At 39.3% G+C, this 15,173-nt stretch overlaps 1 protein-coding gene across 13 annotated transcripts in view; it reads left to right on the top strand.

The window, feature by feature from the left end:
* The first annotated feature begins 3,749 nt into the window (after positions 1-3,749).
* kcnc2 (potassium voltage-gated channel, Shaw-related subfamily, member 2) overlaps positions 3,750-15,173 on the top strand; it is a 123,965-nt gene continuing 112,541 nt past the window's right edge. For 8 of the 13 annotated variants that reach the window (XM_012852747.3, XM_012852750.3, XM_036133661.1 and 5 more), the window contains exon 1: positions 3,750-5,315. In XM_012852747.3, coding sequence (XP_012708201.2) covers positions 4,761-5,315 — 555 coding nt within the window. In that variant the 5' untranslated portion in view covers positions 3,750-4,760. The remainder of the gene's footprint in view (positions 5,316-15,173) is intronic. The other 5 variants (XM_036133666.1, XM_012852748.3, XM_012852752.3 and 2 more) reach the window with 2 other exon arrangements.

Genomic DNA, 15,173 nt, shown 5'->3' with positions numbered 1-15,173 from the left:
ATTCTGTTTGTTCACTGATGATCTCCAACAAACCTCAGAGATCTTGCGGAACAGATGGATTTAAACAGAGATGAAATTACTTGCAGGTAAACTGCTAACGAGGGAACTTCTGTTGGCTTTGCCGGGGTTAATGTGGAGGTTTCTGATTAAAAGAGTCAGAAAACATAGGCACACCAGGATTTTTACATTTTCATAAAAAAACAACCCCAGTAAAAACCATTTTTTTGCATTTGTTTCAGTACATGTGAGGTTTGTTTTTTTAATGAGTTTTTTTTGTGAGGCTTGTTTTTTTCTATACATTGGACATCAAAAAAACATAATGAAATGAGCCATGTCTCTCCCAGCATCCTTTGCAAATTACCCTTTTTTAAAGTAACCTCCCATTTCTGAAAAGTATCCCTATGGAAACAAACCAAGGATGTGCTTCTGGCATTTATCCCCCTCTGGGACTGATCCTGCCTGGCTAAATGGACCGGCCAAGGACTTTCCAATAAACTGTTCTTTCGTTTTCCTTATTTCTGTGCCTCCAGTCACTAATAAAGATCAGCAATCTGGCTGCTCTATTTTCAGTTGCAACATTACGGGGAGAGAAAAGTGATCCGGGATGCTATTTACAACCTGCATGATTCAACACACTGTTTATGGGCAAAGAATGTCCTCAACCACTGCTGTCCCCAGGGTTCTGTGGTAAATGGCCTTATTTGTAAAACATTAAAGGGACTCAGAATCAAATATGGAGTTTTTCCACCAGCTCGACCTCACTCTGAAGCAAAATGGAAAGCAGCATTTTGCAGAAACTGGTGAAGGTCTCAACCCTAGGTTTGCCATAACCTGTCATGTCCTCTGTTGGTGATTTGGTTATCACCTGAGTTGCTTCGGTGTTGGGGTTCTTCTTGGTTCCCCTCTCTGAAGACGGTAAGGTTCTGATGAGGGTCTTTTTTGGGTCAGAAGCTCTGTTTCGATTATCTGAATGTCTCTATTCCTTGAGTGTCCCTCAAGGAATTATGGCCGGGTCTCCTGAGGAATTCAGCGCCAACGTGGGCACTGATGGAGGTATCTAGACGGGTGCGATTGGGAGGAATTGGGGTTCTATGTCTTGGCGACGTGAAGTGGGAAGTTGGGTCCAATGCAGAGGAAAGCTGCTGAGACAGATCTGGCAAATCCAAAGGAGATGAGTCCAGAAGAATCCCTTCTTTATCCCGAGGGAGGGTGGGAACATGGAATCCAAATGGCTTGTGTTCAGGGTTTTTGAAAGGCATTTCTCCTCTAATTATAGGTAATCACAGGTGGTCGATACATTTCATTTACCGCCAAATCTCTATGGGGAAATATCCCTATGACTGGAATACTCTTGAATCTACCAGCAGAATCTGTAAACAGATAGGTTCTGTGTCCGTTTTAATTCTTCCACTTCCAACTCAGCTCATGTGGTTTAAAAAGTAGAAGTTAGACCCAGTTTGTATTCTTTCACTCCGCTGAAAGGAGATAATTTCATGACTGGACCTTTCCCACTTGGAAGGTAGACGTATAAATGCAGAAACATTGCCTCCACACAATCTTTACCCATGGAATGAGAAATTGGGTCACTAAGAGGTTACAGTTCTACAAACAGGTCTTACATCAGGGATAATGATGCATGTAATTATGGGAAAATCACCCGCAGTGTCTTTTTGTTGATTGAGCTGTGCTCAGACTCCCTAAAGATGTTCCTCTTCCCTCCTCTCACGCTGTGGTGGCTGTCAGACGACGGGCCTTCTGGCTGCCGGCTGCTTCGTGGCTCCTTATGGCGAAATCTGCCAGCTGACGACTGGGACTTGGAGCGCTCGCTCGGCTGTCTCACTGATAGGAAGCACCTGCTACTATCTATAGCAACGACGGAGGATTGATGAGTCACGTGGAGTTTGATGAAAAGGATCAAAACCATGACAGGAATTTTCCTCTAACAAGTAATTGTCCACTTTAGTGACTCCTAAGTGGCCATCCACCTAGACTCTTACATTTTCCAAAAAGAAATTGATAATTCCCAAGAGGTTTGATAAAGTATTATATCAACTAACAAGTCAAAAGGAGAGAACATTCCTCCTTTTTACATTTGGATCAAGTCCCTGTATTTAGCTATGTCATTATTCTCTGCTGTTTGTATTTGGTTCTCCCTTGTGTTTGTGTTTACATCCTTTCAGTGCTATCGTCATTGGGTCTTTCCATATTAGTTCAATCCTTTATGTCGAGCTTCTTGGTTCTTGTGTCCTGTTCTGTGCATTTTGGTTTAGTCTCTAATGTAGGCAGCATTCATAAGCATTTTCTCATTCTCTCCTGTGCATATTATTCATCCCTCTTTCATCCCGCTCAAAAACACATCTGTGACAAGCAGGGTGAAGCTGTTTGTGGCTTATTTATTAATCAGTTTTATATATATATATCCATCCATCCATTTTCCAAACCGCTTATTCCCTCATGGGGTCGCCGGGGTTGCTGGTGCCTATTTCTATATATACACACATATATATATATATATATATATATATATATATATATATATATATATATATATATATATATATATATATATATATATATATATATAAACATATATAAAAACATAAAACAACCTTACAATTTCCCTTACCACTTCCACACATTTGAAAAAACTAATAATATATATATATATATATATATATATATATATATATATATATATAAAAACATAAAACAACCTTACAATTTCCCTTACCACTTCCACACATTTGAAAAAACTAATAATATATATATATATATATATATATATATATATATATATATATATATATATATATATATATATATATATATATATATATATATATATATATATATATATTATTAGTTTTTTCAAATGTGTGGAAGTGGTAAGGGAAATTGTAGGGATGTTTTAAAACAAATGCACTTTTTAATGTATTACTGAAATATTTTTTTATGTGTGCTTTTCATATTCTAAAATGTTATCATTTTCACAATTTTTTTGTTGTTCGGATGAAAATGCAATAAAATGAATTTGCAAAAGGGACAGCGCTTTGATGTGCTGATCAGATCTTGTTTGGTGTTACTTTGTTGTCTGCAAAAAAAAAAAAAATTACACTGACAACAGATTTCAGTTTTATGTTATTTTATTTTTTGTTTCCACCTGACCAGAGTTGCTTCATCCACATACTTGTGATGTTTTTGCCATGTCTCGTAACAAACTGCAAACAGCTTTCTTGCCAGATTTGTTCAGCGCACACTAACAAAAACAACATGAACAAAATGATTAATATCTATTAGGTAAAACACATTCTGTCATTCCGTCTATTTAGAAATTTATGTACTGTTTTATATCAAACATCCAATCACAGAACGATTAAATTAAAAAGAATGAAATAAAACAAAAAAGAGAGAAATTTGGTAGGCATGAAGTGGGCCCCGAAATTAAAGTCTAAAATTTTAGGTCCAGCCTATGATGATGTGATTTGATATTATTGTTGTTTATATTTTACCAATTATTTTGGTAAAATATAAACTGGTTCTGCTGCAGCGCCACACAAGTTACTTATTTTTGCAGTAGGCAGCTTTTAAATATGGAAACTACAAGGAAAGACAGAAGAAAACCAGAAGAAGGGAGAACACAAGGAGGGGAGAGAAGTACAACATAAGAATGACAACAACTGAAGTAGGAAGGAAGGAAGATAAGATGGTTAGGGCACAAGGATGGGAGGGCAGAAGGAAGGATAGAGAGAAGGGAAGGAAGGGAACGAGGATGGAAGGAAAGAAAGTAAGAAACAAAAAGAGCACAAGGCGGACAGGAAGGGCTTGATGAAGAAAGAAATGAAGGGACGAAGTGAGAAGATGGGAGAAATTGCATAACTTCTTTATTTCTAGAGGATTAAAGTCTTTAAAGGATATTTTTGTTCCATTCTCTTATTTTCTTATTTTTTTATCAACTCCTAAAAAATGCTGAAATCAAATTTCAGACGAGTCGATAATTTTCCAGACTGCATGGAAACCCTGTAAAACTCATGATTTCACGAGTGTTTTTTTTTGTTTGTTTGTTTGTTTTTTTGTTTTTGTTTTTTGCCACCCCAATAATTTAAACGGCCCTAGCTACAGCCACTCCTTAAAGAACTTTCTGGGAGCGAGCTTGGCAAAAGATGCGTGTTGGTGGGGCGGCTGGTGGGCGGTGGTCTTGTCTAATATTAAATGCAACTGACGGCCCCATTCAACCTTGGGCCGACCCTGAACGCAACGCGGAGCAGACCTGTTGAATCGGTTCGTTCTGAATCTTTTTTAAACTTGACTCCCCCGTTTCAGAGTGAGGATCATGACTTTCTGAGGGTGGAGATTTCCTCCGCGGATGATTCTGCTGAGCGCTGCTCTGAAGATGGGCGCGGATCGTTTGCTCTGGGGGAAAAAAACATGACGATGTGAGCAGCTGAGAAGAAGGAAGGAGCGGATAGTTTTCAGACAGCTTCTGATGATGCCGTCATCGATTTCGGAGAGGTGCTGCGTTCCTCGGTTTTAGGCGGCGTGCCGGACGCTGACGAGCGGGCCGTGCGTCTTGGAGAGGGCAGGGACGCCGGAGACGCGCAGCATCAGCACCAACATCAGCAGCTCCTCACGCTCTGCTCGGGTTCGGTTCACCCAGCAGCCTTCGTTGGCTCTCAGAGCGAACCGTGGGATGCGCACCACCGACCACCTCCATCTCTGCGTCTCTCCCTGAGATCCCATCAAGTCATGTCTGAAACAGAGCGATGGGCAAGTTCGACGACAACGAGAGGATAATCCTCAACGTCGGGGGCACCAGGCACGAAACCTACAAGAGCACCCTGAAGACCCTGCCGGGGACGCGACTGGCACTGCTTGCCTCCGACTCGGACATCGACTCCGTGCTGGATCAGCTGCAACAAGTCCCCGGCTTCATCGAGTACAACGCGCGGACCAACGAGTACTTCTTCGACCGCCACCCCGGCGTCTTCGCCTACGTGCTCAACTACTACCGCACCGGGAAGCTCCACTGCCCGGCGGACGTGTGCGGACCGCTGTTCGAGGAGGAGCTCTCCTTCTGGGGCATCGATGAGACGGACGTGGAGCCCTGCTGCTGGATGACCTACCGGCAGCACCGGGACGCGGAAGAGGCGCTGGACGTGTTCGAGCTCAACGTGGACACCGGCGAGGAGGACGACGAGATTGGGAAAAGGCTGGGGATCGAGGACCTGGCCGCGGACGGGAACGTCAGCCTGTGGAGGAAGTGGCAGCCGGTGATCTGGAACCTGTTCGAGGATCCGTATTCGTCCAGGGCTGCGCGGGTAAGAGCGCACCTCCGCGCCTCTGGCTCACTCTTTGTTTGCATTCACAGACACTCACGGCTTTGTAGTTTGAAGCAAATCAGACAAATTAAGCATACCGTGCAATCTCATTAAACAAGAGGCGTCATTTTTCTTTGAATAAACCAGCAAGGTCCTACGGTACCATGGTGGATATTTAAAGGACTGCATGTGTGCCAAAAGCGTGCAAAACCCCACACTTGTTGATGATGATCACGTCAGTACTTTTCTGCTTATATTGGTATACAAAGATTATATTTTCTCAGACATACCTCTGTAAAAGTTCGGATATGTCTGTCGAAATGTATTGTTTTTATTCTGATAACTCCCACTTTTAGAACAATAACGCACAGAGGTGGTCCAAGGTTGTATGTGGCCCCCAAGGCTGTTAATTGTGGGCCCCACTTCCAGTTATGCTCATTCTCCAGGTGCATCTCAATAAAGTAGCATATCAACAAGTTAATTTCATTTAATAATTCAATTTAAATAGTAAAACATCCAATGTTTTGAGAAAGTATACTTGCCTCCTTACAGATTACTTCAGTTATTGGGCAAACAGTCATCAGCATCATATACATATAATATAAGGCAATAACAAAATAAGCATCAAAAGATTAAATACATTTTCTGGTTTAGTTTATCAAGGAAAACCTACAATCCAAACCAAGCCGCCCCTATGTGAGACGAAGTTTTTTTGGTTTAATAAAACAAAAATAACTGACCTCATTTTTTGGAAGACAAATTAGATTAGATTTTCTATGTGATTATGGGTAACAACATTATTGTTGTTTATATTTTATCAATTATTTTTTATTATACATCACTCTGTATAATATGTTTCACACTCTGGATTGATGCTGTCTTGTTCGCTCAGCCTCCAACTTTTAAAGGCTGGTTCTACTGCAGCTCCTTACAGTAGGCAGCTTTTAAATATGGAAACGGCGAGGAAGGACAGAAGAAAACCAGAAGAAGGGAAAACACAAGGAGGGGAGAGAAGCACAACATAGGAATGAAAATAACTGATGTAGGAAAGAAGGAAGATAATATGGTTAGGGCAGAAGGATGGGAGGACAGAAGGAAGGATAGAGAAAAGGTAAAGAAGTAAGGGCACAACGGGCAGAGAAAGGAAGGACAGGTTAGACACAGTCAATATGCAAGAAAGGAAAAAGGGCACAAGGCAGACATGAATGGCATGAGGAAGAAGTGAGAGGATGGGAGAAACTACGTAACTTATTTATTCCTATGAGGGAAGTCTTTAAAATGTTTTTTCCCATTTTCTTATTTTCTTATTTTTAATCTACACCTGAAAAATGCTGAAATCATATGAGCTATTCATGTATTTTATTATCAATGTATTATTAACAATCAATAATGAAAATAGAGTTGTATATCTTTGTCAAACGCATTTTGCAGAAAACAAAAACACAAACAGGACCGTAGTGTCTACCATGAAAGCAGCATTTTAAAAAAGACATAGAAAACATAACACATAGCGTAAACATAACGTAACGTAAGGGCTTTTATATTTTAGCCAGCAAAAGGCATTCTGTCTTTAAGCTAAGTTTGCTCAACATATTTAGGCAAAAAAAAGTTATGTTATGTTAACATCCTTGTCTACGTAGGGTCATTGTTGATTGGCCAACTTCAAATCATCATAAAAACCATGTCAATGGCTGCCCAGTGTTCAGTGGGTATATTTAGGTTTTCCACCATATTAATCTCGGTAATGTTGTTATGGTTTCTTACCAAGCAAGAAATAAAAATAAAAGGCTTTTTAACAGTTTTCTGTTCATTAACAAGAAGTTGATGATAAAAGAGTATCCCATTTTCCACAGAAAAACGTTGAGCTTAACTTGAATCAATCTATTTTATAATTTTTTTCATAACCCAGAAAAATTAGATTTGCACCAAGACTTTTGCAGTATTCCTCTACTGGGTTGTTTGGCCAGAAAGAGATGCACCGATCATAGATTTTGGAAACCCCGACAGTCCAATATAGATTTTATTTTAATTCTGATTTGCATTTAAGCATTGTAATTAACAGTTTTCAGCGTGTTTATATTGTTACAACAGAATTTTGGTAATTTAAAACAAAGACAAAATTATTTGGAGTTGACATTTTAAACTATCTTTGGCATCTTATGTTAATAATGATTTGTAAAGTTAGCATTACTAAAACAGATATATCCATGTGCGTTCCCTAGAAAATGCCGAGCCTAACTTTAACACAGAAGGATGCCTTTCCAGTTAAAACATGTTCAAAAACATACCGAGGTGGAGAGTTTAAATGCAAAAACAATAGCAGATTTTCTTGGATACTTTTAACCTTCCTGTTAGCTGTAGGAGTTGGCTTCAGGTAATTTCACACGCTCTGTAATTAGACAAAACAGTCACAATCCAGGTACAAATTGATTCTCTTTTGATAAATGACTGTTCAAAACAGCAAACCGAGAACTGCATGGTGAATGAGTGAACTTAGCAGTAGGAGAGAGTAGGCACAACTAATAAGCAACTCACCTAGGGTGATGATAATCCTATAACATATGCTCAGTTCACCCCTCCTTCCTTCTGGAAGTCAGCAGCCACATCCCATCATTCCTTCTGGGATAACTGGGAATCAAGGTAAAAAAGTAGTCTTTTAAATTATTACTTTTTTGTTATCATGTCCACAATGTCTGTATGAAGAAATTAACAAGTATATGATTTGAATCAGCAATTTATTAGCTTCTAACAGTCATAGGCAACATGGGCTAAATGTAACGTTTTAAGCTAGCATAGCTACTTTAAACATAGTAGTTAGGGCGAGGGAGAGTTGCAACATCCTGTTGCAATTTTTCCCACATTCTGTTTAACTAACTAAATGTTAAATGGACTAAACTTTATCATACTGACCACTCGAAACGCTTTACAGCCACATTCACCCAATCACACTGGATAATGTGCACATATTCATACACTGACTCGCAGATTGGTAGGTAGCTTGGGGTTAGGTGCGTTGCCCAGGGGCACATCAACATGTGACAAGGGGAAGCTGGAATCAAACTCACAGCCTTCCAATTGGAAGAGATCTACCCATCGAGCCACAGTCGCGTTAATGTTGATTCTGGCTTCTTTTGTACATTCCCAGCCTATTGTGTGTGTGTTTCTGTTCATGTCTCTGGCATTAAATCTTTTTTTCAGTATTAAATTGGTTTTAGTCACCAGCAGTACCTCTGGCCTCAATGTCTTCATTTTTGTATTCATTCTCGCCATCTTGGGTTTACCCCCATCACATTTGAAAAAGTATTGTGGATTCTCATAATCTTCTAAAATAACATCATTGTATGCACTTTTTTATGTGATGGTATGTAATGATAATGTGATATGATTACTTATGCAACACACATTACTCAGTTAAATAGTTGAATAACCTAATAATTTGAAAAAATGTGTGATGAAAAAGGAGTTTTATTGTTCTTCATATGGGTACAGTTGCAACATTTGACAAACTGTTCAAACACATTTTACTTGCTTTAGATCCACCTTCTAATTGTATGGGTGTGTAGGGGACAGAAGTGAGTTTAATTTGTTAAAATATTGTAATTAGAATACAAATAGCCAGTGAGAAATTGAGGGAAAACTATGAAAACTGCTGTAACCGTCCCCACATTCCCCTACCTACAGAAGTCCAGTTCTTGATTGTAGTAGCCTGAATGAACAGCCGAAGAGCCTCTGTAGAAAATACAGTTTACTTTTAAATAGTTTAATACCGAGCGTGGTCCGATGACGCAGTGCTGGTGTGTATGACCCATGTACAGAGGCCTTAGTCCTTTGACACGGCTTACCCAGGTTCGATTCCGTCCTGTGCTCCTTTCCCGCGTATCTTCTCCCCTCTCTCGTTCCTGTCAGCCTACTTTGTAAAAAAAAATAAAATAAATACCATTAGTGCTACAAAAAAAACAAGAAAAACAATATTTAAAAAAAATACCTTATTAAAACTTATATACTTCCTCATTCTTGAACACGTCACTGAAAATTAAAGGGGACATATCATGCTTTTCAGTTCTTCCTTTTCACATTAAAATTATTCAGTTGTGGCTTATAGAAAGTGGAACTGCAACGCTTTGGTCTGAATTCCTTGTTAATTTACTCCCACGTTCCCCCTTTTTCTGCCTGTTTTGAGGTGCGTCTGAGAGCAACTTGATTTGGTACTGTGTCTGTAAAATCTAGAGGAGGTAATTCACACTCCACTCCCCTCCGGGTTCCAGAGCTTTCCACTCCATCACGTTCAGCCATTTATTTAGTATCCTGAGGGACGGTGTAATGAACAACCGAACATTTTGACATATCCACTTGTAGCTTCATCCTTCAGCTTGGATTATAAAATCACTCAGAGAAATAAAAATGTTGGATTTGCCTGACTTTGCAGCAAATAATGTGACATGATTGTTAACACATAATAGAACACAGAGGAAATGGAACGGCTAAAAAATATGATCCAATAGGAATTTAAAGATATCTACACAGCTCCTGGACAGACTACATTCAAATTTTCTTCATTCTTAGAGACTCTAACTACACAACAAAATGTATTTAAGGGCTATAAAAGTGGATTTTGCATTATATGTCTCCTTTAAAATGGCTAACTGAAACCTCTTAGCTCAGTAACAGCATCCACACTGAAGAGTGTTTTCAGTCCACTGCCACCTGTTAGCCATTATGTATATCTATTCACTCATCAGAAAAAGACTGGACCTCTTAGTTTCTAACCTATTGGTTCCCAGTCAGGGCCTGTCGGGCTAAAAATTGTTTTTAGCCAACTGATTTCAGGTTCCATCTTTTCTATAAACACTGCATTTTGTTGCATGTTTTTGTAACTCCATGTATTTGTTACCAAATAATTTTGATTTTGAAGTGCAGTGTAATTTTAGCTTAGAATAAAGTTGCGTCATTGAGTCACGTTCATATGTTTTTTCCCCCCACACATTCTGGTTGTCACATTAATAATGCAATAAATGAAGGGGTTATTAACATGATTGCAAAGAAGGTATTTTGTTTGCCAAAGATAACAATATTGCTCAGTAATGAGTAGTCTGAAGAGAAGTAGCAACTCTCCATTGTAGTACATGACCACAATTTGGGAATAAAACTACAGCTTTTTCAGCATTGTATCGAAAACACACTGCTGGTTAGAGTATTTAACTAAAGTTCCTATCTGGATGTTATTTTTGATAAGTTTACGAGAACTGATTACCTGATTTCAGAATGTTATATTATTCATTCACTATTTATGTTGAATTTTATTCGACTGTCAGTTTGATTAATATGGGGTCCTCCATAGTATGATGAATAGATGAATTGCTGTGGAAAAATGTCATGAAAAGATTTGTTTCTATTTCCTAAGCGAATCGATAGCTTTAGGCACTGTCAGTGCCTTCGGCCCTGAAATGTCATGCCATGAATTTTCTCTTTGTGTATATATTCATCGGTTGATTAAACTCTCGTGTATCATGCCAGTGTTTGTGAAGCTCATCATTCTAACAAACAGTTGAGCCTCAGTTGGTTAAAAACAGAAATGGCTTTGGTTTCATGCACTATGATTACATCATTCCTCCTCTTCACTGTCTACAGGTGGTGCCTCAAAAAAGACTATGAGGTTGATGTTTGAACAAAGGAAGCAGTATGCTTGGTTTACATAAGAACAAGAGATAGCCAAACACAATATTTGACTCTATACTATTTTTGGATGAAGTGTGTTTTTCCAATCATTACAGTTGAGAAGCTGACTTAGAGTATGCACAATCCAATACCTTTGTTGTCTTACAGAAGAATCTGTGTGGTCTCAGATTCCAAGGTCATACCGCCAGGCTGTGAATTGCAAGAAGGATCAACATTTTATTGTTTTCCTTAGTTCCATAATATAACCCTAACCCCGATGCATTTTTAATGAAAGTGTAAATTATTCAAATTAAACTTCTATTGTGACTAAGTCGAGATGATGCATCAACCTCACAGGACGAGTTGACACAAAAGAAGGAGGTGACATTTAGCAATATTTAAAATCAAACCAAAACGCCCAATTTATCCCATGAACATGAATTCAATGCAAACTGTCTTTTAAAGAGTCCAGGTTTTACTAATCCATGTATGTTGCTGCATTTTTGCTTGAATCACTTTAAGGCGGCTCTAGTACCAAAACAAAAAGCCTTTTTCGTGGCCTTTTCACAAATCAAACATCTCTATTAATTTTGAAATTATTAGAAGTTTCGATCTTCAAGAACAGATAATGAAATGTAGTCCTCACTCATTAAAACGTTATGGTCAGCTAATCTCATTTTGCTCTACGACCAGTTCATCTTTCTACCAAATACACAAAATGCAGCCAAATAAAAACTATCTATTCAATGGGGGCTATTTCCATGCTTTTTTAACCACGTGTTTTGGTCTGAGCACATAATGTCTTATCTAGCTAGCTCCGTCAACAGGACAGCATCGCAAGGACAACTTCCTGTTTTACATATAAATGAAAGAGAAAGACATAGACTGCTTTAAGCCTGACACCCCATGTTATTTATGTTTTTTTTTCTTTTTCATATCTCTACTCATATGGTCAGTTATAATTATCTCGATGAATCTCTTAGCCTGACAAGCTAGCTAGTTAGTTAGTTAGCCATTGTGTCTGTTAATGCACGAAGCTTTTAATAGTTTATTTTACCGACACGCCCGATAAGTCTTGTAGCTTGTTTCAAATCATTGTTAACTTGATCAGAATAATAGATGTAATTCCTCTGGTACTTTAGTCATGCATATATGTGCTTCTCTCTGTAGGCAAAATGACAATGCAGCAAACCTGTTTAAAAAGACTTTAAACCACATACACTGTCTGGTGGGAAATGTTAGTGGTTTGAAAGCAAGGTTTTAAAACCTTAGCATACCTCGAAACTGTCCCCTGGCCCATATCCACTATAATAGCAATATCAATACCTCTATGTAGCTCTTTGTCAGCCAGCGCCATTGCTAAACCAAACTTTTTACCAGGAAATTACATACATTGAACCAAATGAAAATGGTATTACTCCATTCATGATTATTGTTTTCACTCACTACCTTTTATTGGTTATTAGTTTTCCTGTACTGATAAACAATTTACTGGGATTTAACACTGGTACATATTGGGTTTGGTTTCAGCAACGCTTTTCTGACCATAGAGAGCTAATTGTGCATGTACAGTATGTGTGTTTAAATCACACATACTGTACACCTGTCAGTACAGAACATGCACATGTTCTCTGATACACACACCCAAAACACTTCATGTTTGTCTGAGGCAAACAGGAACTAATGAAAGCAACCCCTCAGGGCCCTGAACAAGCTCACTGACAAAGTGCTGTGGTAGAGTAATGTGGAGTTATCCTCCATGGGGAACCAAAGCTGTGACTTCCTGAGAACATAGTGCTGTAGTCGTATCAAAAGATGAGCAGATTTTAACTGCTCTAATGGATATTCATTCTCACAGGATGGTTACCTTCTCAAGAGATCCATGAGGTCTTGGACCCATGTTGCAACTGAAACCTCATTAGATGTATAGCCTAATTTGAGCATAAATTATTGTAATTTGTGTTACTGTTCTAAATTCATTTTTCATAGTTACCCAGCAGTGAAAGCTAATTTCTGATCTATGGCCAGCATGGAAATCAAACATCTTGTGCTTTACCTAATAAAGAAGGAACTTCAAACCAGGATTATGGTCTAATTATACCAAAGTTTTTTTCAATTCTTTATTTCAAGAGTATAATAAGGTTCACGAAAGGTCATATGAGAGAATCTTAAGAACTTCAGAAAACAATTGAAATTGAGTTAAGAAATAATATTTTAGAGGAAACCAAAAATTCTGTAACCCTGTTTGTTCCTGAGGGATAAATAGTCCAAATGTGGAAAACAGAAGAATCTTCTGACACTGTATTTTCTTAAAAACAAGCTTTGTGGTCGACATTATGTTCTTCTTCAGACTGTGATCTGACCATCCTCTTCTTAAGTCTGCTGAGTGTTCAGCACCACCCTTTGAATGAGGGTTTCATTGTTGCTGTTGCCACATACAGTCAGGGCAGTCATGAAAATCAGGGCGGCACGTAGACATTCAAGAAGAATCCTAGCAGACCCCGGTGGGCAGGACAGACAACAATAAGCCTCACAGCTGAGTGGACAGTATAAATGACGTCTCTTTTTGAACTTTTCTCGGGTTGTTTTGCTATAACCATCATCTTGTCTTTTCAAACTCTTGACACTGCCTCTTTAATTTCAAACTGTAAGTGTTGAGTTTTGTGAATCAGAGGGAACGTTTAGCTTAGCTGTGTTTCTGACTGTTTTATTTTCCTGCCTGTGTGTATGTATGTGCTTCCATGTGTTAATCTGTTTGTTTGTCCCTCTCATATCTCTGTAGTTGGCCTTTTCTGGATCTGGATGGTAACAAAAAAAAAAAAAGAAGCAAGAAATAACACCCCCACCTTTCTCATCCTCATATCTGCCCTCTGAAGCAGAGCTTTAACTGATGCCTGACTTTAAATCCTCCCCTTAAACAAAGACAAAACATCATTCACCCTCACCCGCCCACACACAGCCCCCTAACCCTCATTCCATGATCCCATCTGAGACTGCAGCTTGCTTTCTGCCACTTAAGAGGTTAAAAACTTATACCGTCTGGGTGCTGCCTGCCGCATGCCTGAAGATACCAAAGCCAGGCTGCACGCTCAGCCTCCCTGTTGTCATGGCAACATCATCACTCATTGCCACAGCCTGTTTTCATTGATATCCGGCCTGTCCGTGAAACTGATTTCAGGAACCTGCTCAAGCGTGAACCCTTATTGCTCAGTGACGCCTTCTGTATTGGGCTGTTAGTTTGGGATCAGTGATGCAACAAAAACAAAGGCGCTAAAGTGCCACTAAGATAACTAATCCACTTGTGTGTGTCTTTTAACTGCTTTCCTCTTGCTGGTTGGGGTGATGATCAGCAACCTTGCATTTTGATCCTTGCCAATCACATCCACAGGTTTGTATCAGCCATCAGATGCACCACAGCGAAGGCTGGCTAAATGCTTTTGTCTGAGGCCACCGAGAGGGAAATGCAGATGATCTCCTGCAAACAGTTGACAAGGTCTGGCAGAGTAAATAGAGTCTGACGGGTAAACAGCAGCAGAGCTGACTCTGAGTAGGAGAACAGGGCAAATGGCTGCCCGGGCGTGGGCGTTAACGGCACACCGCTGGGCATGTTTGGGACCACTGCCAGTCACGTTAATCTGATCTGCCAATCACAGGCCTGCATGGCTTCATTTTCACTGTAAAAGCTCTGTGTGCAGTGGTTATGGGGAGTGCTTAGCACTGCCGTTCAGTTAGGTTTCAACTAAATCCAAATTATAAATGTGATGGAAGATGTTTTGGTAGGGTCACCTAGTTTGGTGATGGATTTGTTGCTTTCCCCCCATCGCTACAGGGTTGATGCAGTTTTTGCTCATCAAGTCCCCGTTGGCTGTTGTGCTTGGATCAGAACAACAGACTACATGATGTAGTCATGATAATACATGTTGACGTTAGAAATAACCTACAGATGTCAAGTAAGCCTTTAACTTGAACATCTTAACGATCTTGAACTTTTTTTTTTTACATTTAGTAATTTATTGGGATTTTTTTGTGATCTAACATAAAGGGTTGCATAATTTACATTTTAAAGCTAAAAGATAACCTGAAGAGGATACCCTGCATATTTTCATCACCTCAATTCGCTTCTCTGTCCCCACTGAACAAAAGCAACCCCACAGCATGATGCTGCATCTACTATGTTTCACCATCATGATGGTGATTCCAGGG

The sequence above is a fragment of the Fundulus heteroclitus genome, unplaced genomic scaffold, assembly GCF_011125445.2.
Source record: "Fundulus heteroclitus isolate FHET01 unplaced genomic scaffold, MU-UCD_Fhet_4.1 scaffold_66, whole genome shotgun sequence".
In the NCBI taxonomy this organism is placed as follows: Eukaryota; Metazoa; Chordata; class Actinopteri; order Cyprinodontiformes; family Fundulidae; genus Fundulus; species Fundulus heteroclitus.
This window is presented reverse-complemented; position numbering and strand designations above follow the sequence as displayed.